The 25,015-nt window shown below is 39.0% G+C and overlaps 2 protein-coding genes across 2 annotated transcripts in view; both read right to left on the reverse strand.

Moving 5' to 3' along the window:
- Positions 1-7,674, reverse strand: part of SLC9A4 (solute carrier family 9 member A4) — a 31,449-nt gene extending 23,775 nt beyond the window's left edge. Inside the window, exons 1-2 of the mRNA XM_018083998.2 lie at positions 7,330-7,674; positions 4,756-5,219 (exon numbers count right to left, since the gene is read on the reverse strand). Coding sequence (XP_017939487.1) covers positions 4,756-5,219; positions 7,330-7,591 — 726 coding nt within the window. The 5' untranslated portion in view covers positions 7,592-7,674. The remainder of the gene's footprint in view (positions 1-4,755; positions 5,220-7,329) is intronic.
- A 1,815-nt stretch (positions 7,675-9,489) lies between these two features.
- IL18RAP (interleukin 18 receptor accessory protein) lies at positions 9,490-23,123 on the reverse strand. Its single transcript, XM_018084028.2, is given in 11 exon segments — positions 9,490-9,608; positions 9,610-9,944; positions 10,591-10,761; positions 14,541-14,678; positions 15,568-15,722; positions 17,451-17,571; positions 17,734-17,802; positions 20,001-20,175; positions 21,422-21,596; positions 21,700-21,967; positions 22,998-23,123. Coding segments are annotated over 11 exon segments (1,800 nt in total). The 5' UTR covers positions 23,122-23,123; the 3' UTR covers positions 9,490-9,539.
- Positions 23,124-25,015: the final 1,892 nt, after the last annotated feature.

The raw sequence follows: 25,015 nt of genomic DNA on the forward strand, positions 1-25,015 counted from the left end.
GAAGGGAAGGGAAGGGAAGGGAAGGGAAGGGAAGGGAAGGGAAGGGAAGGGAAGGGAAGGGAAGGGAAGGGAAAATGATTGCCTCAGTTTCATATTGTCTCCAGCTAGATAAATGAAGTCTCTCTATCCTCACATGAAATGAAGTCTCTCTATCCTCACATGATTTGGGTTTGATGCCACTTAACCTCCTCCCCAAGGAACAATCTCGAAGTAAGAAACAAAAACTGTGGCACTCTAAATGGCCTAAAGACCCTTCACACATGCATATTTTGACTAGAAATCTTGAAATGACAAAATTTAGAGGAAAATAATGTCAGATTAGAAGAAAGGTTGAATTTACTGCAATTTATAATTTTTATATAATGTATTATATAATTGGGTCTGTAAAGATAATTTCTTTAATTTAGGGCAGAAAACTTTATCATACTTTTATTATCAATAATTTATTTTCTGTGGAAATTGGTGATGAAAATTTTCAGCAATTCCACTTCCACTTATCTTTTAAAAACTAATAGAAAGTTTCCATTGTATTAAGTGGTGTAGTAATAAAAAGGTCCTAGAGGTTGTTGACAATTGGTTAATATTAAGTCCTGTCAGGTCTGTTTACAGTGAGTGTGTAACACATGAAAGTCACCTTTCAGTTTTCAAGAGAATTTGGGAAACAACTAAAGACACCAGTTCTCCAAAGCTGTTCCATCAAAGTGTTAGTTCAAAAACAAAAAGTAGACCAATATAATTTGCATTTTATGGTTTTCTCTGGTCTTTCTTCTTCATTTAGTTAATTCCAAAAGGTTATTAAGAAGATTAAAGCAGGTGTTTGCAGGTAGAAGAGTCAAGTTCATTAGGATAATAATTACTCCCTAGCTACTATCTAATCTTAAATTGCTGCTGGGGACATGTGACCTTGAGGCTGTCACACAGCCTGTTCTCCAGAAGGCTCATTGCTAATATTTTTGGGGGACAGACAAAGCAAACCAAAATATTTCATGTGAGAAAATACACAGAACCGCTTTATCCTAATGCCAGTGTATGAAATTTGACTGTTCAGTGGATGATAAGGAAAAGAGGGTTCATTCTTCTCAGTAAGCAAACCTCACTGAACCTACCATATAGCTTTTAATTACAGAATCTGTTTTCTCTCTGTACCCCCTTTCTTGTAGACTTTAACCTATTCCTAAGATTTGTGGTTCTTTGTAAATGATACCAAGGCATGAATCTATGCTGACTTATGAATAAAGCAAGTTATCCTCAGCAAATGACTTTGCAAGGTTTTTTTCCCCTTTTCTAGTTCCTGTAGTGACTGTATGATTTAACTGAGTTGGCATCAAAATAGAAATTGTGGAAATATGACATAATTTCCATTTTTTTTGTAACACGCTTCTTGGGATTAAACTGTTCTGTATAACAATCTGCACTGTGTCACACAAGTAAGGCTCCATGTAAGTGCTGCTCAGCTAAGTTACATTGCAGTGTTTATGCCAGTAAATGGAGTACTATCATTCTTTACATGGTAGGAAAGCCTGAATCAGCTTAGGATGCTTTTATTCACTCAAAAAGAAGGGTTGGATTGATGTTTTGTGTCATTTAGCAACTCTGAGAATGTCGTTTTTGGAGAGAATGTTACTGTGTGGTGGTGTACCACTGGGCGGCTCTTAGAGCCAGGAAGAGGAAGAGAGAGCATGACATTGTCACTCACAGGGGACCCACCAGGGACTGCTCTGTGCTCCAGCTGTCTATATACAATTATTGCATATGCCATCCCCATCAGAAGCATTGGAAAAAAAATTTTCAAGTGACTGCCTTAACCACCAACACAGGCAGTCTTGGTAACTTTTTCTTACCACTCAGATGATTCTTAATGACCACTGTAGTTAGTTTTACTCTAAATACAGTGGATCAAGTTTAACATCAGTAGCAGAGACTATCTCCATCCTCCTTCCTAGTAACCATACATCCCAGTTGTGAAAGCCTTCCTCAGTGACGCCAGATGGGCAAATTCAGATTCTCTCAAATAAAAAAATAATTTTACTTGGGTCTTCAACATGTATTAGATTAAACTGTTCTGCTGCATACAAAGAAGAAAGGGTGCCATAAGAGAATATAGTCACTTGCACTCATTTTGAGTACAGCCTGATATACAGGTGTTCTCACTGTTTCTAAAATCAAGCCTCAGGGAATATTCCATTTCCTGATGCATACATGTGCTCAGCCCCTGTTGAGAAACAAAATTATATGTGTATATGCAGGAGGAGAGCTTTAGATGCCTGAAACATTTTGCAGCAAAATCAGGTTGCTCCACCTGTGTTCAGGTTTGAATAAGATCTGCACTGGATTTACCAACATCACTATTTCGAACAGGGCTTTGAAACTCCACTAATGTATGATATATGCTAGGACCAGTCCTGTTGCTGTCTGAGCTATTCTGATGCTCTCAGAAACAACTGGGTGCAACTAACAGGACTTGGAGCATTCTTGTTCCATCCACAGACATGGCCCTACTGAGGAGAACAGGAAAAAGTACCAATGGGTAAAAAGTGTAAATTATCCACTTTCTCTCTTTAAGTCAAAGGCATAACTTCTAGATCGTAATTTTAATTCCAGAGCCTGTTCTTTTGCAATTTTTTAATACCAGGATATTAAACTAAACGTAGGAGACACCTATTGTTGCCTCAAATGTAATACACAAGTTCAACAAAATTCATACCAGTTTTTCCTGCTGGAGAAAAAATGTTCTAGCTGATAAGCAGACTGGAGAGAACCAGGGCATATTTGTATTTAAATAATAAAAAAATATGTATGCTTAATATATCTTGGAGATATTATCTTTTTTAAACACATAGAGTTAAATGAAACAGTTAAGAGAGAAAGAGAAGGAAATTGTGAGATAAGACACCTGAGATAAATAGTTTTAGAGTCGTTAAAGCAAGTGAGATATCAGAGAGGAGAAAGCCACCTATTGGGCTCCATTCGGGTGACAAATACTTCAGTCTTCTGAAGCATGAAGACAGGCAGAGATTTTGAAAACTAAAATGCCCAGAAAATGGATGAGGGGTAGCTGATGCAGAGATGCAATAGCAGGAGCTGACAAACTGCTTGCAACACAGCTGCTGTGAGAAGAGCTCCAAAGATAAATGTGGGGGGGCAGTGGGAACTCACAGTGTTGTAGCCAGCATACCCCATGTACAGCCCTTTCATCTCTTTTACTAACACACCTATTGAAGCTGAGGAGTGCCTAAATACCACTGTTTAAAAAGGCTTTCTGTCTTTCCACATTTATGCTGTAACAGGATGCTGTCTGAAAGCTCATGTAAATACCATCAGGAGTTGGACCCTGGACATAAATAACAGCTGGGAGAAAAGAAAAGGCAATGCAGTGAGCCAGTCAAAAAAACCATGAAACAAGCTCTTTCAGAGTGAAGAAGAGGTATGAATTTTTTGAGGTTTGCAGTTGAAGGAACCAAAAAGACAAGTGTAAGTGATAGATGCATCCTGGGTTTTCCTGTTACAACTATAGCACACAGATAGTTTGCATGTAAATGAAGTAACATTTGTCCCTGTGTTCTACATCAGCCTTACATCTCTGATTCACCAAGAGGAAGGATTTATGATCAATAGGTTGTGGCTGCAAGAAATTACTTTGTTCTTTTTCCTTTCCTCATCACTCATAAACTGCACTTCTCCCATGAAGCCTTTCAGCAGTGAACTTTATACAGATTTTACAAGTCCAAGTTTTGCTGTACCTCATGTATAGCATTATCTGAATAGCTTTTATGTGGTTTAGATTCCTGTGATTTAAATTCTGTAAAGATCTTATCTAATGAAACTCCTTAATCTGCCATTAACTTGTAGCACAGGAGCAGTGCTGTTGGTTTCTGAGCAATAAATTTCCTGCTTTAAATTTCTTCCTTGAAAAATATGTGTGTTCTAAGTGTTCTTACCACTTCTGCTTTACAGCTAGAGTTTCAGATTGCTCCAATTTTAGCAGAACTAACGAGATATGGGGGGAAATATTAGCAAAAGAAGCTCTGTAAAAGCACTCTTTTCCTATTAAAAGAGAAAACCAACAACAAACAACAAAGAAACCCCAATCAAACAAACAAAATCTCTCTTATTCTGGAAGCATTGTTTCTGGATACTTGAGATAAGACTGCCAAAATAGGTGAGCATTTGTCAGATGTCAATTTTTTTACTGATAGAAACATAGTTATGCAATGTTATTAGTGACATTTGGAATTCCTCTCAAAGGTCTCTGGGGAAATTCCTAAGAGGGGTTGGAGGATGGAGTGTGGCTTCCAGAGGTTGTCCACATTTGGATTTCTCTTTTTTTTCAGAGGGCTCTCTCAGGCATATGACAAAGCAGGGTCTCCCGTATTTCTACTCCTGCTTCCTTCAGTTTTTAAGCAGTACAATTTTCTATTTATTTCCTTGCATATTGCCAAGAACATTCCTAGGTCTTACACTGATCCTACCAGGGATATCAGCTGTAGCTCACCCATTCATTTCAGTGAATGCAAGAGCAAGATGAGTTCTCATGTGTATGTATATACTTCCCTCTTCTAGCAGCTCTAAAATACATGCTTTTGAAAGAGTTAATATAAGATGTAATTAAAATCCCTTGTGGGTAATCGAGTGGAGTATCTATAAAATAAATAATGTATCTAGAATCTCCTTAAAGCTGCAGTTGTCCTGTGCCCAAAAACCCTACAAGCCACAAGAGCCCAAAGAAGGGAAGACAAGGAGTGGAAAGAAACTCACCACAGTTATGCCATCATTTAGCAATGACTCTCCAAAGATCATCATGTAAAGCTGCTCATTAACGGAGGCTTCTTCAAAAACTACCAGCGCTGCCACAGGATCCACTGCTGAAATCATACTGCCAAAGAGCAGATTCTGCAGCAGGTTCAGGTCGGTCAGGCCAAAGGCTTTGATCTGGCAGACTCCATAGAGAGAGAGGCCAATCCCAAATGAGTTTAGCAGAGATCCCAGAACAGACCACCACAGAATGGACCCAAAGTTTTCAAAAAATGGGCGAGTTGGCATGAAATAACCCTCCTCCAGGACAATGGGTGGAAGGAGATACAAGAAGTAAATACTTGAGCTCATCACTGGTGGAGATTTGTGATGCGAAGCAAAGATGATTGCTCCTACCAGTGCTCCAATAGCAATCAGGATGCAGCTTTCAGGCATGAGTCTTGGTAATCGGTGATAGATATGAAAACCTTGAATAAAACATTAGGATATTATTCAAGTTTAAATCAACCTGTTGTCAGAGAGATGTTTTGCCTCTGTTTGAATACTTTGTCTTCAGACAGCTTTTGTTCTTGGGATTATGAATGTAAAACCAGGCAGCACTGTTCCCCTCGAAACTAAACATTCCCAGACTTGTATCATTAAAGCAGGGCAAGAGTTTGGCCACGAATCTCTTCTCTTCCTGCTTCCCATCTTTTGATTTTTAAGCAGGCATGCCTGAACCTAAGCTCCACTTCTGGGAAGGCAGAAACTTCTTTGAAGATTCTCCACAATTTGGAAAAAAATGTTCTTCAAGAATCCTTAATGCCCAACTGCTGTTAGGTTGTCTACTCACTATACCAGGAACTGTGTAATCATACTGTGAATGAAAGGTGTCTCTACTAGAAATGTGAGGAATTTTTCAGAATTTACAATAATGAGAATGAGGCAGACTAAGAAACCTTTAAATCCAATGTCTGTGTCTCTATGACTGAGGGTAGGTCAGCCTTCATCTTGTAACTCTAGAATGTAATGCCATGAATGTATTTCTGTGACCCTTGAATTATCAATCTTCAAAAGTAAAGGAACAGAAAAATATTTTTATGAAATTTTCAATAATATATTTAGGACATCATTTTTTATTTTTTATTTTTCTTACCAAAAGAAATGTTAAGATCATAACTTGACTCATCTCTCTTTTAATTATCATGCTCAAGTCTTCTGTCAGTTTTACAGAATAAGGGGATTGTTTTGCCTTTCAAGATCTCTAAAGTGTTTCCCAACCTGAAATCTTGACAGCTTGGAAATCTTCTCTGGGTAACCAGATTATTCAGACTAACTCTTTCTTCCAAGTATCAGCACTCCACACTTTTCATCAAAAATAATGTTATTTGAAAATTCTCAGTAAAGAGAACAGGTTCACTTGGAAGGCATCACACAGTTCTTCTAAAGTATCTATTTCTTGGTCAAAACAAGAATATTGAGTAGGTGTGCCATATGGCAAGTCCTGTGCTTTTATGGATGATGAATAAAGAAATTGGTCAATATGCTTACTGCTAACACACTCTGCTGATGCCATAACAACAAATTTTATTTGTGAAAATTTTTATTATTGTGCTAGCAGTGAAGACATTGTTTATAGGAATTGGATTGAGATCATCAGCTATAATAAAACTGGCAAATCATGGTCAGTGGTAATGACTTCTGTCAGCTGTGTGACTATGATATGAAAAATGTTTTTCTTCAGGCCATCTTCAGATAAATATCAGGCCCACCTACCAGCCTATTCTATAGTAATGTCTGAAAAACCCATGGAAAGATTAAAAAAAAATATTACATGTGTCAGCTCTTCATATTATTACCATCTTTCTCATTTATTTGACATTGCTGCATTAATTCTGAGTAGTCAAAATAATTTGAGCCCAGCTGTGAAAATGTGTAAGACATGATGAGCCATTTGCTGTGTTAATTGCAGTCCCTACTCTTCAATGAGTTGTCTTGCTCCATTCAGATACCCACATGGAGCTATAATAGAAGCTGGATGCATTGGTCTGTATTCAGAAGGTACCCACCCTACATCTCCAATGACCTACACCCTCTTAGACTCTCAGTCTCTCTCCTCTGGTATTACTTTCTGAGCAACTTTAAAGTGCAAACGTAAAACAAAGGCTCAGAGGGAAATGTTTCCTATTATTCACACAACAGGGTAATTCTTTCCACTTTTGTCCCCCAAATTCAATATGTTGAAATCTCAGTCTGGTGTAACTGATTTCTGCAGCAGAATCAGGTTGCAAATTCTGGTATCTTGTGATGTATAAACACTAGAAAAAGGGATGGACAGCACTGTGTAGGGGAGCTGTGTTGCTACTCAATAACACAGACAACCCAAGAAACATAAGGTCATATGTTTACTTAAGTTAGCTAGAAGCATTCAGAGATGGAATATTGTTACTGCCATAGTAATGAACATACCTGTTCTTTTGAGGACAGAAGCTGTAAAATCAATCCCAACTACAAAAATGCATGGAAGGTACTTGGCTACGTGGTATATTTTTAACTTCTTGCCAAGGTAGGAGGACCCAAGACCCATTTTCTACTTACCTATTTTTGCAAGAGAGGCAAGGAGGATCCAAAGAGTAACTTCATAGGGAATTTGCACATAGTCATAGTCCACTGAGAAAACATGTAGCCTCGTATCTTGTGAAGAGTCAACAGTACCCCCAGGATCAGGTTCACGATGAGGCAAGAAGCTCTTGCCCAGGTTGGGCTCATCCACATAAGCAGCAGCAGAACAGGAAATCAGACTCAACAGCAACAGCAACCAGTTTAAAAGCTTTGCATGTTCAAGTGCAGCAGAGCCCATGTCTGGGGCTGTGACTTTTTTATGACAGAGTACAGAGAGTGCATGAAGGTGTGTAACACTCACTTCTGCTGATTCATGCTGCTCATAGCCACAGCCACTTCTTCCTCGGGGCTGTTTCATTTGCCTGTTAGAGGTCATTTTAAAAGCCCTAATGTGCCTGTCCCGTTCCTTGTGTTACAGACGGACCTGGAGTTTGTATGAAGATACCGGTTCAGCAGGTTCCTCTGACCCAGATAAACCTTGGCCACAGCAACGCCCTCTTGAGGAATAAAAAGCTCTTTCCAACTACATTATTTATCCAGCCATTTTGATTATTTTTTCCCACTGTGAAAAATGTATTAAAAAAAAAAAAAGGCAAAAAGCTGCAATGCTCAGAGTTCAGGCAGCAAGCGCAGCACGAGTGAATAGTATCAGCTGGGAGAGATGCTTGATGGCAGCTTGGGAAGCCAGGATAGCCTGCTTCATGCCTTCCTCTCTGGCCCTCGCTTCTCGTCTGCCTCCCCAGCGCAACTGGAACCTCGGGCATCACACTTAGCACTGCTCACTGATCCCGTCGCAACTGGTAACAAAACTACTCGATGTGTAAATAAAGGGATTGTGCCAGGGCTCGCGGCAGGGACATCTGGTGGGGGACCACGCAAATTGCGTCCTTTTTCGGAAAGGGGTTCTCTCTCTTAAACGCGGGTTTAAACTTAGCACATTTTATCAACAAAAAGAAGAAGGTCTGACTCACATCACATGCCTAAAACTGGATTTTGAGTTATCTTGTTTGGCCTTTGTTTTTTTCATACCAGCAAGGCACTTATTGGGCAGCCACATTATCCTCCTCCAACAAAACATTTGGCCTTATGGAACTTTTTTTTAAAAGGTCAGCATCTTTTCTCCTCCACAATACCACCAGTCCTTCCACTGAAATCTTTGAACCCAATAAAAAATTAGGCAGATAATGCTCAGCCTGCTTGCAGAAGAGTTGTTCTCGTTTTCAGTATACCGGTCCTGTTAACAGCAGTATTTCTTGAAATCCCTTTCCAAAAAGGAATCTGGAAGATGGGCTATTCAATTAGCATTATAAAACAAGGATTTGTTAACTGGAAGGCCAAATGAAGTCAACAGAACAACAAATCAGTGGCTATAGTACTCGGATTTTCTTAACGCAGAGCACTGCATTTCACTCATCTACAGCCATACACACAGACTGCAAGATTCCTCCAGAGTAAGTGATATGAACCCTGGAGACTTGGCAGCCAGAGGACCGCAAGGGAAAGACTTTAGAATCCCTAGAAGTGTGCTAGCTGTGACAACCAGGGCTTTGATTTACAACTGCAACACACCCATAATGCCAACAAGTTCAGTGGGCATTGAGTGACCAGCATCAGACAGGATAAGCAATGTGCAGGTGTCTATGAGTGTGAAATGTTTCACAACTCGTAGGAATTCTTTCTCTCACTGCAGCAAGGATGGAGATGCCTGGGATCAGCCCTGAGACAGCAATCCTTCTTTTCTGAATCCATTAGGCATACCCAGTTGTAGCAGTCTCCCATGGCGTTTTCCTGGTGCTCCCACTGGAGGAGGTAACTCACTTAAAAAGTCTGGATTTTTCCCACTAGGCTGCATTGGAAAATTAAACTACAAGCTTCCTCTGGAGTTCCCTTTTTTAATTATTTTCTACAAAAAAACCTATAAAAATATTCCCAAAGAAGTACAGGGAAAGAACATTGTATGTCTCAACATCAGAGCAAAGGAGTATAATAAATATAATAAAAATAGTAATAAAAGAAAAATTTTTGAAAGATAGCTCACATTTATGGTTGCATGCAGTGAAAGTTTTACTGTGGGCTACAGCACTGTCACACTTCAGTCATTCTTACTGTTTTGGAGTGAGCTATTGCTGACTGTAGTGAGAGTTCACAGTCGTCCGATGATGTAGAAAAAGTCTTTGACAATCATGTCACCATTGCCAAGCCCTTGTGAAATTTCTGCTATCAGTATACCAATCTGAATAACCTTTGGAATAAGCCCTTTAGGCTGCAATTTCCCAGCATCTTAGTAGTTTTCACTGGCATGTGGTAACGCATATATTTCCAGAACTTCTTGTCTGAAGGGGCAGAAATAAAAGACTTCCAGGTAACAACTGGTAAAATCCGAAGAGCTTTCTTCACTGCTGGAGGTAAAGTCTCTGGCTCTTGGAAAGCTTGGAACTTTACTAATACCAGTTTGATCCTTTTATCTTCCAATGCACAGTTCACTGCTGCCTGCAGTTCAAAGATGCTTGGTCCACTGACATAGGCTGGGCTCAAGACAATAATTACCCTTCTGCTTTGTTTAATAGCTGTTACAACTTCATCTGTGTATGCTGGAGAGAAAATGGTGATAGTTACTGAGTTCTACAATGGAATTTTTATCTTATTAGTTCCTTTATGAACAGCTAAAACCCAGAAATAAGGAAAGCCAAGAATTGGAATGATGACCAATCACATAACCTCTAGAAATGTGTTTGCTATCAGAGGGTACCATGGCTGTTTTTGCATAGCCTTGAAAACAAAACTTTCTGCTCAGGAGATGCAGGGCACACCTGAGACCTCAACACACTTTGTTGCTACTCAAACAGGGTCTCAAGGGATACTTGGACTTGTCTTTGTCTCTCCCAGGAACAGGAACCCATAGCTTTCTAATTACTGCAGGTAGCATATACTAAAGTTGCACAGAAAGCAACTACTGAAATATCTGGGGTCTTCTTTCCAGGGAGTGGAGTCTGCTTGCAAAGAAATTCTTGGATAAGAAGCTTTGTCTCAGCCTAGTAACTCCCAGTGATCACACTCAAATGTACATATGCCTCAGGCACAGGGACAGGATATAAAGAACAAAATGTTATGAGATTTGAGAATAAACTCCACTACTAAAATACATAAGTTGTTGATCTGGTGCATAAGGGTTTTTTTGGAAAGTGAAACACAATTTTATAAAAACTGAAGAATTTCTACCATCCACAGGAACCTTACCTCCTCCTGGAAGAATATCTCTTTCAAGAATACATAACTTGTATCCATATTTATTTTCTAGCATATCTGGAAGAAGCTCCAGGGCAAATTTTTCCTCACTAATGAAAGTAGAGTCCCTTTCAGAAGAGTCTAGTTTTGCATAGGACACAAACGCATCAAATTCCTTGCCATCTAAAATAAATTAATAAAGAAATAACAGTGTATACATTGTATACATTAGCAAGTCTGGCTGAAGCATTCAGCTTCTTTCTTAATGCTCAGTTTCTATTTATACCTATTTAAGTAGGCACAACACAAACCTAAAATTATAACCTGTTCATGGAATACAGCTATCCGTTTACCAAATCCTTGCTTGCTCTCGTTGTCCTGCAAATTTTGTAAACATACTCTACCAAAGCAAAGGAGGAAGCTATAGATGACTGGTGCAAGGTAGTTTAAAGATCTGGCCCCTTCCATGCAAAATCCTTGTGGTAGGGAATGATTACCTGTCTTTTCTCTCATTTGCCCAAATGCTGCTTCCAAAAATTTCTCATCAATGGCCAACCTTCTCTAAAAATATAATTAGTTTTAAAGTAACAATGTTCTTAAATATTAGCTGCTTGCAAAAGATTTTTATGTTTATTATTATGTTTCTAAGCAGAGACACTGGTGTAAGGAGCAAAGCCTAATTCTTATCAAAGTATCAGTTCAGACACCAAGTACTGACCTGCAACTGAACTTTGTTTAAGTCTCATTAAAAGAATGTTTGTAGAGTGCAGATGAAAAATATATAAAGAACTTTCCTTAGCTTTCAGTCACTCTGGTACCAATGTCCTGAGTTAGGCCCATTCTTAACTACAAGGCAAAAGCAATCATATCTCTTTGTTGAATAAAATTTGAACTACATCTGAGGGAGAAGGAACAAAAAAAAAAGGATTTCTGGCGAAAGCAGGAGGCACAGTGGACTCAGTACATTTTTCCCTATGTAGTTGCTTGAGGCCATTTAGGGTGTCCTAAGATTGATAGAACTGCCAAATTTGACAGGGGAAGTATTGGAGACTCAAGTCTTTTGGAATGACAGTACATCCTCAGACAGCCCAAATTACATCGGACACCTATGACCAATTAGCTGAGTTGTATCATATGTCAATACAGTTAATAGAAACCAGAAAGAAATTCAGCAGTTTAGAGCAGGGTGCTGCTGCAGGGCAAGCTGAGAAGCTCTATAGATTTTACTGTATGGACTGCATCTTCACTGCTCAGGAACTGAGACATCTACCTCCAGCACAGACACCCGAGTGTTGAGTATCATGATCCACATGCCTCCATGTTAACCTCTTGATTCCTATCCCTACATGTAAGATTAGGATCACAAACAAGAGCTAGAGCCACCAAGTTGCCACAGAATCTAGAAGAGTTCATATGGAAAGGAAACACACAGAACACTAATGACATGGATGAACTGGGGTGGGACACCTACATTCAGAACCAGCACGTAGCAGAAAATATGTCATCAAGACAAAACATAGGTGTGCAGATTAGGTTTGGATGCCAGTGATGTGATCAGGTAACATGTTGCATCTCTGTTCCTCCCCTCTGCTCCTGGCCATACACTTTCAACCACTTCCTTCTACTGGTGTAGTAGCTCTTGTGATAACAGAGGAAGCCAATTCACTTTGCTGGCTACTCACTGTCTTTTACTGAGTTATTTTTCTGCCAAGTTGAGCCAATTTAAGCCCACAAGAGTGAATCACTAGCAGCAGGCACACAGGACTAGTGTGGGAATTGAAGGTGGTGCAAAGGGTCACTAGATTGATTCAGCAGAACATCAATTTAGCTACACTCTAAATTGAAGCTTCTTTGAAAACAGTTTTAAAATGGCAATAAATTGCACTACAAGCCAGTTATTCCTCATTTCACCCATAGAGGTCACTGTGATTTTATTACACAACAATCATTAGCGAACACATTCCTTTATAATATTACTATTACGATAGCAAGTTAAAACCAAATACACAGTAATCACCACTGGGACTTTTTTCCCCCCATAATTATACAAGACAGTTAAAAGCTGAGGAACTTTTGGTACAAATATTTAAGATCTTCAAAGTGTAGGAAATGAAGAATACCCGACTAAAGCAAAGTGACTGTATGCATGATCTATTAATGTTAGAATCAAAGCTCCTGCATTATTTCTTTCTTCTTGTGGAAGAAGGCAGGGGGTTTGAGATGTATTTTAACAGGATAAGGAGGAAGCCTAAGGGTTAGAGAGGCATGAGAAAAAATGTGACCTTGCTGCAGTCTTCAACCAAGTTCAATCAAATGAGAGGGTACAAAGACGATGGAGACAGTAATAAGTGAGAAGGCAACAGACACAAGTTGCAGCAAGGAAAATTCTCATTAGAGGTTAGTGAAAAAGTTTGCAGTGTGACAGTGGTCAGACATTGGAGCACATTCTCTAGAGAGGTTGTGCTTTCTCTGTCCACAAGATCCTGTACAGCCTGGTCTAGGATGGTTCTGCTTTGAGCAGGGTGTGGGATCAGATGACTCCCAGGGGTACCTTTCAACCTGGTAGTATTCTGCAATTCTCTGATTCTGTGCTAAGGGAGGTGTGGGAGAAGAAATGATGGAAAGGAAGAAGCAGCAAAATCAAGTCATAACTGCTGCTTTGCTGTTCTGTGAGCAAGCCCTTTCAGACCTCAGGTGACTTGATATGCATCCACATGAAGTGAGAATGACATAATGCTGCAGGTGAGAACACATTTATCCTTAGGCAGAAAACTATCTGGGTAAGCACAGTTCGTTTGCACACCTCATATAGTCCCACACTGCAAAATGGTGCTGTGTGCATGAGGTACATGAGGACAGGGACTGCCACTCTGGAACCCAAGTTCAATGCACAAGTCTTGGCATTTCTGTCTCTGTCCTACTGACATAGTGTGTGTGCTCTAAGGGGACTTTCCAGAGGTTCTTAAATCACTTGGTTACCAAATAGCGGGGAATTTTTGAGTGATTCCCCAAATCGCTTTTGCCAAGTGCTTTAGGGCTCACAAAAATGTTTTCCAAAAGGGCAGTTAATAGTCTAATTGTGTATGTATTTATAGGTACCTACATACAGTTATTTGACAGTCACATATAAGCTACATATTCATATGCAAACACAAAAGCAGACTCAGACACCTCTATCTCAAGCTGCATCAAGATGCGAGAATTTTTAGAATTGGGCACAAACTATCCGAATTTAGTTTTGGGGCACAAACTATCAGAATTCTTTAACCCAAGAAAATTATAGGTTAAGTTCTTGGAAGGAGTCATAGTCATAATAATTTCTGATACATTGTTACACTCTCTACTATTTCAAAGGTCTGTTTTAGCTGAGATGATGGAGCAATGCTACTACAGAGACTTGAAATATCGAAAGCTAATCACTCTGGTGCAAATGTCAAGCCTGTTTCCAAAACTTTTAGAAAGGAATATGAATTTCCCAAACATACACTTCTCCGTTGGTGCCCTATATCATCTTATTTCTCTCTTTTGTTTATTCTTCTGAGAAATCTTTTGGCTTAAAGTGAAAAAAATCAATAGACTCTGGAGTCCTTTACTTTGTTATGCAAGGACATTTCATTCTTGTCCACAGGTGCTGTTGAAAATTTTGGGAGAATGATGTTAAAATGTTGGAAATGTTAAATTATTACCTGCAAATGGACTGACAAAAGTCAACTTCCTACTCCAATTTTCCATGGGTAAATTAGGGTAAAAGGCTAACCGTGACATTTCAGTTGGTGTTAGATATTTCCTCCACACTACCTAGCTTTTTTCATCTGCATTCACTGAGCAACTTACTAGGTTGAGTCAAAGAGAGCAGGGTTATTAAGAGAACTTAATTAAATGAGTAATTCATACCAGATTATCCCACATGGCAAAAGCAGTAGAAAAACTGGAGAAAATTAATATTATACAAAGTTTCTTACCTCCTGAACTTTTGTTGTGGGCCAGATAACTTCGGTACATCAGCACTATTTCAATCCAGTGCTGGTAAATAAAGGCAGTGCACAAAACAAATGCAAATAGAGTAGAAACAGCACTGCATAGTACATATAAGAACAACACTGTAGAAAGAAAAGATTCTATCATAACTCATGCTTCCCAAAATAATATTGACACTTATATAAAAAATTCAGTCCAGAAATGGGGACAAACCATTTCTGGACACAGAACACAATCTTCACTCTTACTCAACTGGCAAAATTTAAGGAAGTCAGGATTTCATAGGTAGCTGCAAACTTTAACATAGAGTTTCAGTCTACTATCAGGTATCTTTTTTGAATATCATCTCTTTGGTGGTATGAAAAGTCAATCTATGATAGTAGGCACAAAGAACACAGTCTCTGGTATACGCAGTAGTGCTGAAAGTAGTCATCGCCTGAGATGGAAAAGTTACATCAGAACTGGTATAGCTGCACACAGTGCCCTGCTGGCAGCTTCCTGTACCACCTAATGATGAATCTCCACTGTGAACTATAGTTCAACAGTTTAATTTCCACACTGATTCTGGTTTTGACCTTGAAAGGCTTGAAGGGCTACCACATTCATATCAGTTATGGTAACTTGACAGAAACATGCTGCTAACAACTGGGAAAACAAACAGAAATGTGTTAAGAAAATCGAGGAATACTGTTGCTTTCAGTGGCCTCCTTGTTTCAGTTTAGTAGATTATCTTTTAATGTTCAGAGATGCTACTCTCCTCTTCTTCCTCCCAGTTACTCTCCAGCTTCCACCTGGCTCACCTGCCTGCACTAAGTCCCCAGATAACCTTGTCCTTTTGAGTAGTCCTCATAATACTGTGCCTTTCAAGACATCTGACAAATCAAACTTTTCCCATCCAGCTTCAACTTCTGCTACTAGCTAAAAAGCCATTGTCAAGGTGGAATGAATTTGTAGCAGTAGAGTAAATCAAAATGTCTTCAGGGGCAAATAGTCACCAATTGGTAGTTTTACCTCTCTGCTTTCTTTTCAGCTGAATCACAGCAGTGGCATTCCCCACTGAATTTTCAGCAAAGCACGTGAAGTTGCTTCTGAGGTCCTTTTCAGTAACTTCCTTCAGCGTTGCAACATGAAGAAGTGTGTGCCCCTTCAAACCTTTTGGATAAACACTAGAGAGAAAAAATTGTGTATTTTCATGATACCTTTGCTGTTCATTCACACAGTCTTCAAACATGTTACACAAAAAAAGAGGAGCCTGCAACTTTTTAACATTCATCTTTTAATAGAACTTTTAATAGTAATGCAATATTCTGGTTTGGAACTTCCATTTGGTTTATATATTGTAAGGAAAATACTAACATCAAGGGCCTGAAGACTGAAAGGTTTATTCTTAATTCATCAACTCAGCAAAATACTTACCATTTGCCTTTGACTTCTATAAGATTATTTATGTTTTTCTAAGATGCAAAAAGTTCCCCCAGCAGAAATGCAGATAAATGAAACTTCAAAAAGTAGTCCCAAGAGAGAACTAGCTGGGCAAAAAGACTGAGCAGCACAGCCTCTTGCAAAGGGGTAAAAGGCCCAAGGACAGAATAGGCAAACAGAAGAAGACAGACATAAGGGACAGAAGTACAGGAAATGAAGAGGTAACGGAGGAACCCCTTTGGGGTTGAGTGAAGGATACGGATAACAGACTTGTGTCTGCAATCACTCTAGAATGCCCAGGGTTTCTGAGTTCCAGCACTCCCCTTTGAAAGCCACAAGTACAAGCATCTTTGGGTCATCCTAGAGGCACCTTACATCATGGCCCTGCAAAATGACAGCCTCCTATGGCCCCACCACTGGTAACTCAAGATATACAAGCACGAGCATGGGCAAGGATTCAATCTGTACTGAAAGTCTGTTGGGAATGTTTCATTTATTTCTGTTTTTAACAGACAGACAAACAGAAATTTTACCCATGTAAAAAGCTAAAAACTTGTTAAGAAGAACATTACAAAGCTAAATATTCAAAAGTTAGGAAAATCCAGTTTCCAATCTACCTCATGAGTGAGTTTGTGCATGTGTGTGTGTGATATCATAATTTGTTATTTTTTTCCCCATATGACTCCTATTATGAACTTAATTTTAGCAGTGACAGCAGGGTTTTTGCTTCCCTCAGTGTACAGAAAAGCTTACCCATAAAGATGACTCAGGGCTGTATAGTGAAAGACACATTTGCCTCTGTTACCTCTACTACATTGCTTGCCCAAGTTGAACACTGCATAAATGAACAAGAATAGGAAGGAAAGGAAGCATGGTGACTATAGAGGTTGTCCCCAAGTCATAGAAAACCTTTTCCCCACATGTTTCTTCTCCGCAGGGTCTGGTTAATTCTTGCCAGGGAAGACTCCTAAAAGTCAGTGCCCTGAAATCCAGAGCTGCAAGTCCTCAAACTGCATCTGTAAACACTTCAGTGTTCACTCCTTTCAGTGTCCACAGTACTGTTTTATTGATCTGATTTATTCCCCACTCAGAGACAGCATCCAAGGACAGACTGTGTGAACTGATAGCAAGTCACAACAGAGACACTGTTTTCAAGAACACTTGAAAACAGCTGATGGCAGCGCAGGCAACCAAGGACCACTCACGTTGAAGCTGTCCATAAGCTAATGCCTTAGAAAGAAGAGTTAAGATTGAACAGAATGTTTGCGTTCTTGATTTTATAGCCATCGATATGTGTTTCTGTATGTTACAGAATGTGTCTGTCTCATGCTCATGGACATACACATTACTAGGTTGAAGAACAGAGACTTCTGAGTTTCTTTCAAAAAAACATATTTAGTAAAGTTGTTATAGAAGGATTTTTACAGTTGCTGGCTGTGGTAGTAATAAGACTACTGGGAGAGGTTTCTCACCTTGTTTCCTGATTCAACTTCTCATTTATATTTTCTTCATTGTTTCGTTTCCATATTACCCTCATCGAAGAAACTGTTTCAAACCCAAACTGTACGCGGCATTCCAATTCAAGTGGCTCTCCTGGAATGAATTAACACAGGAAAACCATGTATGGAGGCCACCAGAATATTTTTCTGTTAACTAGTCTAGAAAGCAAAGCTGTTTTGCTTCATCAAGATTTATCTTTATCAATACCTAATTTAAACATGTTCTTTTGCTTTTAGATGAGGAATTGAAACTTACCAAGTTCTGCTTCGAGGATCACAACACCATTGGGATACAAAAAGTTTGGTGGATGAATAGTGTTTTTTGCTGCAATTAACAGGAATATTATTAATAAGAATAAATAGCTATTGTGAGTACAGAATACCAGAGAAAATACCTTACAATTTATTTTTTCAGATGTTAGGTGGAATTTAGACACCTAAATCCAAGAGGATGATTTACAGTTGTTGAGGTATCTGAGAGTACACAGATAAGGGAGTTTCGACCACAAAACTTATCCAGCTACTTACACACCTGCTATCTCAGTTACTCTGAGACACTGTCAACTTATATGAGCTGAGGAGCTCAGCATACAGCCTGCACTCAAGATTATTTAGGATTCAGAAATTAGGACCCCCCTTGCAAGACCACCTGAGGGATGTAAACCTCATCCCAGTTCCTTGCCAAACCTTTTTCCATGCCCAGTAAGCACACATAGAGTACATACACACCTCTTTAACAAGCACAAGTACTTGCACTAAAATAGCCATGTTGTTTTCAAATCACAGGCTGCCAAAGGGCACAGAGAATGACACCCACAGCTTATACAATAAAACCCACAGCTCTGATATTCTAGGAAAGTCCCATACTGCAGGAAATGGGGCCACGTAACACTTTTTTTTCCACCAAGTCACAGCAGAGAAATGTACGCAAGGTTCCAGGGTAGTATATGTGTGTATGTCACCTTATAAGTGTTTTTCTGATTGTGTATGAAGTGAAGGAAAAGAACTGAGGACAGTGTGTCAGCTCAGGTTCAGCCAGATCAGAACAAAAGCAGAGCTACTTCATGTGTGCTTGGAAAATATTGTGGCAATATAGCCAGAAAGAAGAGTGAAAGAGCATCAGATACTGTGAGCCACCACACAGAGCTCTCAAAAGTTGGTGAGACATGGTTTCCTGTCCTGAGGGGATGTATAATTTTTTTTATTTGAATTCTTAGCACCAAATGCATAAAGCACCTAATGCAAAAAATCACCTATTTCAGAGAAGTGCTACTGAGGAGTAGACCATGGAATTTCAAAGGAGTGCTTCCTCACTAGACCATAGAAACAGGTTGCCTCACCAGACACCTTTCTTTTGCTACCTAAATCTTGTTCTCCCTTCCACAGAGTGGCCCACTTTCCACCAGGATTCTGAGAACCAGTCCTGTGCTGTTGCCATACAGAATCAGCGGTACTGGTTCCATACAATTCAGGATATAGAATAGATATATATACTTTCCTACAGGACCTTTGATTCACTGGAGTGACTGCAGTGTCTTACAGCACTCAACCATAGATATCTGGAAAAAAGCATAACCACATCTCTCCTTTAGCAAATCAAATAGTCTCCCTCAGTACTGGTCTTGAGTTGCTAGCATGCTCCCTTGCACAGCATTGATGTAGTCCAAAAACATTGCCAAGGCAACATCTGGACTTTGCCTGAAGGCAACTGAAGATAGCCAATATTACAAAAAGGGTCACTGTGGTTTGAAAGAGAATATAAGGCCATGCCACATGGCTGTGCCGTAGAGTCCTAGCCAGTTTTATTTTGTAATGCATACAAAGCCTGAAAGAACAGATCATGCAGGCAGTGATGCCTTTCCCCAGACAGCACATGCAACAACAAACAGCTTGTTAGACTGCTCACAGCTCTCATGTTTGCTCTGCTGCTAAAAAATTAGTAATTGTGGAAGAGAGGCACTGATCCCACCAATCTCACCTTTCTTATCACTCTCAAGAGAAAAAAAATGAAGGTTTCATCCATGCCACAAGGAACGATTTTCTTACCTAACTCATACTTTCTCCATCACTTCAGGGAGACAGGCAGGGTTGAGATACAGTGCTTTTGTCCACATTTTCGATGTAGAATTCGCACTGGTTCCTCCTAGTATGCAAATATGTTCCTAACATTCCTCATACAGTACATGGAGAACATTGGCATCAGTTGGAGTTTCATAAATTCTACTTCCATATCAAGAGATCTAAATCCTTTTTTAGATTTCATCCCCAATTATAGTAACTACAATAAATCCAAGGCAGAGTTAGATCTTGAAAATTATGGTATTGTATGATACATGCTATTACTGAACCTTGAAGGTTCTAGTCAATGTCCCAAGATGTCCTCAGAATACTTGCATTTTAATGGTCCTGTAGCTAATTCAGATTATGGGTTTTTCAGAACAAGAGCCTGAACAAAAGACATAAATTAACATAACAGAGAAAACAGACTTTGAGTCATTTATTCTGAGTTATTATATTACTCACCAGTGACTTCTACTGTTACTGCTGTTCTCATTGTCCACTTGGTAGTGTTGTCATACAGAGTGTAATCACACACATATATTCCAGCATCTTTGTCATAGGTTGGATTCAAGTAGATTTCATTATGCTTCAGCTTTAAGCTTGGCCTGCTTTTCCTAAGTTTTATCTGATGACCATCCTAATGAAAAGAATTTCAAGGAATTAAAGTCCTTTTTTTATTGCTGTTGTTGCTGCTATTAAATTATATTTTAAATATATTTTGATATGATTACCATGGCAGTAGGGCTAAACCAAAGTCTTTTCACTGAAGCCCAAAAAGGGATTTTTAGGAGTCTGATGACATTTTTCAGTTATACTAAAAAATATGTGAATACCATTGTCCTTTTAAAGATCAGTTAAAATTTATGGTTGCTGTGAGAAATGTGAAATCATAAAGCTAATCTCAATAAAACTCCTATTACTAAAGAGAAACAAAAAGGACAGCTTTTTTGATGGACTAAGTATATTTTATTTTGTAAATAAATTATTTTGAAAGCATTTCAAGTTCTTTAATTAGAAGTAAATCATGAGTTTGGATTGTCTGAGACTGAGAACACTGTCACTACTTTTAAAAGAATGAAAACGGGCTATTTTTTGAAAAGCACCTCTATTTTTCATCTTAATATTATTTCACTGAGACCGTTAAGAATTTTCTTTAAATCAAGTTCCTGAAAAAAATCCATTAATGCAAATGGGAAGAAGCTCCTTAACTTCAGTGGGCTTCAGACCAAGATGTAGGTAAAGATATACATCCTTTAAAATTTGGAAGTAAATAAAGAGTAACTTGGACTAGATCATAATCCTGCTTGATAGAACAAATAATGTAAATAATACCAGGTAGTAAAATACACAATTGAAAATTTAGTCATTTTCCTTTGTTCATTTATACAGGTTTAGACTTTATATTGCAATCCTTACAAACAGTAAATCAATAGTGTTTCAGTGGAATAGTGTTTCACTAAAAACAGGAATCTTGGAAAGAACAATTTGAAGCATTAATCTTAAAAGAATTTAATTTCTAAAAAAGATACTTTTTCTTTGGTATATTCGATATTTTCAGAATTTAAAATGTCAAAATGAACTTAAAATTTTAAATTTAAATCATATGTTAGTTTCATAAAAAACTTATTCTGATTCTCAATTACTTCAATTTCTTAGCTGAAGAGAAAACATTTCTTGGCTTCTGTTTCATGTGGCAAATTTCTTCAGAATTCTTACTTAAAAACTTGATATATATCAATTCAAGATTCCACTTTTGGGTTGAATTTCTCAGGCTGCATTGCCTGTCAAAGAGGAGTTCAAGAACCTATGGGACATGAACATTAACTAGACCTAAAGCTCTACCTCCACTCAGCTTTTTGAATGCTAAAGAGACTGAATCTTACCTTGTACCATTTTACATCTGGCTTTTTTATATGGCTGTAACATTTTGTCCCAGGACAGGTTATTGAATTCCCACTGCCAGCAAGCAGATATAGCATATTTGTGTCATAGGCTGAACATTTTGCTTCCTTCTTTGTTTGAACCTCCAAAACCATTTTAAGACATGGGATTTTTTCCCTGAGTGATGCAGGGGAAAAAAAAAGTCAAACACTTAATACACAAACCAAACCAAAACAATAATTCTCATATAGAAATATAAATCTTTTGTTCCATTACTTACCATATAGTACACATGTAGATTCCAGAAGCACTGTCCCTTACTGGTTTAAACCAAAGAGCATCCCCCTGGAGAGCCAAGTTAGAGCTTTCCTTGATAACCCTCAGTGTCTCTTCATCTTTCTGATGCCAGAACCACTTCACCTTATGTTGATTTGGAAGTGAGTTATTATAAATGTGGGTAGCATCTCTATCTGGTAAAGCACATTGTAGAACAAACTCCTCACCATTAATTGCACGATACCATATTTGAGGTTCAACATGGGAACATCCTAAAAAGCAGAATAATAAGATATCAGTACCATCTGAGAGAATACACAGTCATGGTGAAAAAATAAAAATTAGGAATACTACATAAATAGAACTTTATCTTTTTTGTGTTAAATATGTTTTTATGTGATCAGATGCTGGACAAATAGGAAATAGATTTCCTTAAATATGCAATTTGCCAGTGTTCTCAAAAGTTTATTCAAAGGTTTCCAAAGGTTTAATAGGCCTTTTTTAAAAGTATCTGAAGATTTTTGCATGGGTGCTAACCCATTAAACCTCAACTCTGTAGAAAAGCAGGTGCAGCGCTTCTAGATCTCCTCATATTAATGGAGAAGGGACTGAAATAAACCCGAAGAAGCATATCCTGCCCACTACATGCCCTATTCAGGCTGAGACTGACAAACGTTATTGTTTCACTGCTTTTAAATCCTTGCCTTCCTATGTTTTAGTAGCTCTCACTAAAATTAAACACTTTTTTGGATTCTGAAAGGCATGGTTAGCCATCCTAATCCTCCTACTGCCACTCAGGCTGTGGTGACCCTTGAAAGTATGGTAGGATTTCATTCCAGCAGAAAAGAAGGCATGAAATCTATTCCTCACCAGCCCAATTGGGGACTGGGGACTCTCTGCAGTTTCAGTTTCTATCTGCAAAATGAGTTGGATGAAGCTTCTCCAGACAAAGGAGAAGATTTTGATAGATCAGTGTTGTTCTGCTTTTTTCTTCCTTCTCCCCATTCCCCACCTCCCCAAGAGGCTTGGACCAGCTGCTGGATACTTCAAGGAGCCACAGAAGCAATTTATTTGTTCCATTTGGGTCTCAGAAATTCTCCTTTGCATTTGTCCTTTTCATTAGGGAATTGAATTTTGAGTCATATTTAGAGTAAACTGTACTACCAACATTTTAAAAGCTTGCAGCGAGCCTATTTGTCTTGGACAGGAAAAATTCATAAAGGCAAGGAAAAACAAAGATTCCCTTTTCTCAGCTTTCAGAAAGCACCACAAACAACAAACATCACTGGAGCCAACTCTTACCTGGCAAGTTAATCTCTCTAACTTCTGCCCCACTGACAAACAATGTCAGTATCCAGCATGAAGTCAGCATGATTTTCTTTATCAATTTTGATTGATATTCTGAGACATTTTCTTTAAGAATCATCTTGCTTTCTGTAAAAGAGGAAAACATTTTTTTTTTGTGGATAAGAGTCCAATAAAATAGATAGGTAATTCCATATTTTATTATGTACCTCTATAAAAATTAGTAGACACTATTTCCTGCATATTGTGTTTTTCAAAATTGGTGTTTGCGGTACCTTTCCTGCTCTTACTATTTCTCAGAAATGCAGGATAGATGATACTCAAGAATATGCAATAGTCTCTTTAAATGCACCATCCATGGAGTTGCTTACAGATAGATTTCCAAGTCATGCCTACAGCAATGCAGAACTCCACATCTGGAGTGAAAATGCAGATCCTTCCTCCTTTCATAGGAATATGTTCTCTAAGAAGAGAGATAAGATACCAAATAACAACATCGGTCTTCATCTAATGACAGCTATCGGCAACAGACTGAGACAGGCATAAAATCCATAAAGATCTATTTTATCTTGAAGGTCAATAGGCCCAGAGTGTGCTGACTGGATTTCTTTGGGATTAAACCAAACCTGAAGATGTGCTGCAGCTGCAAATAGGATCGAAGTAAAACTATGCAGGAGTAAAACTATGCAGAAGTAAAACCCTCAAAGCATGTACTGTGTGGATGTACGTCTTTGATTCTAACTCTTTTACCCAAGATACATGCTCCCACAGGGCTTTGTTACCAGATAGAATAAACATACCCTAGGATGTCCATTAGGGTCAGCAGAGCAACCTAAAGACACCTTCTTCTCCTCCCTGACTTATCCAGGTGTGCAGCATCAGGCCTTGCTTTTGCACCTAAATGCTGTGCTGCACTGCTTGAACGACCCTGAGACAGACAAGGTAACATCTACACCATCATAAGATACCAGCTCTGTGGTGTGCCATCTGTAAGCTGAGACTGGGAACACCCAGGGGATTTGGAGCAGGTCCACAAAGCACTCAGCTGCATCCAGACCTCTACGTGACAGCATCTTGTCCAAGGTGAAACCCCAAACCCTCTTGTATGAAGTGTTTTCCCTCTTCTAATAAGAGGTCTGATCTGCATCCCACAGCCTTCTCAGCCACAGGGCTAGAGCAAAGGCAGGCTGCCCAGCATGCATATTTGAGACCAATGGCTCAATCTGGGTATTTAGTAAGAACACATCCAACACCTGTGACTGACACATCTGCAGTGTCTGATTCAGGAGTAAAGGTCATGTATTTTGCTGATGTTCACTTTGTGCAACTTCACATTGTGCAACTGAGACCTCAAGAGGTTTTTTTCTTTCCTTTGGTCACAGAGTGACTCTGCATTTGCACTGCTGTCAGAAAGACACTGAGTCAACCCAAGGGAAAAACAGAAAAGGTCGGGCAAAGACTACAGTCCCTTGACTGTTGGCACTTCATGCAAATCAGACACCACACATTACTGGCAGGCATCAAGAGGGCATCCAGTTCACACTGAGCTAGCGAGAGAGGTGATAGTAACTCCCACTTAGCAGTTTTTCAGGCAGCTGTTCTGTGTAGAAAGGAGCACTTTAGTCACCATTCTCTTCAGAATGTTTGTATTCCTTGCAAGTGAATGGAATGGTCTATTTTTATGCTCAGAGGTCACAGAGAGTAAGTTAACTCATTTACCTGAACCCATTCTGGTGCTTTGTTACAGTCTGTCTGCTGTCCATTGTCATCATCCCACACATCTTTCAAAATCATCTTGAAACTCCAAGCCAGTATGTATGTCTGAATAAAGAGAGTTTACTACCAGCACTGGGGCCTTCCTTAACTTTACCCACTCTCTATCCACTGCAAAGGGATCAATGGATCCTGACTCTTGTATCTGGGTTTATGACAACTGTAAAGAGCTTGCTCAAGGCATTCATTATGGCTGCATCTCTAACTACATTAATTCTGAATAAAACAAAGGATGATGTTTT

This window comes from Manacus vitellinus, unplaced genomic scaffold (genome assembly GCF_001715985.3).
Source record: "Manacus vitellinus isolate BGI_N305 unplaced genomic scaffold, ASM171598v3 scaffold_7_pilon, whole genome shotgun sequence".
Classification (NCBI taxonomy): Eukaryota; Metazoa; Chordata; class Aves; order Passeriformes; family Pipridae; genus Manacus; species Manacus vitellinus.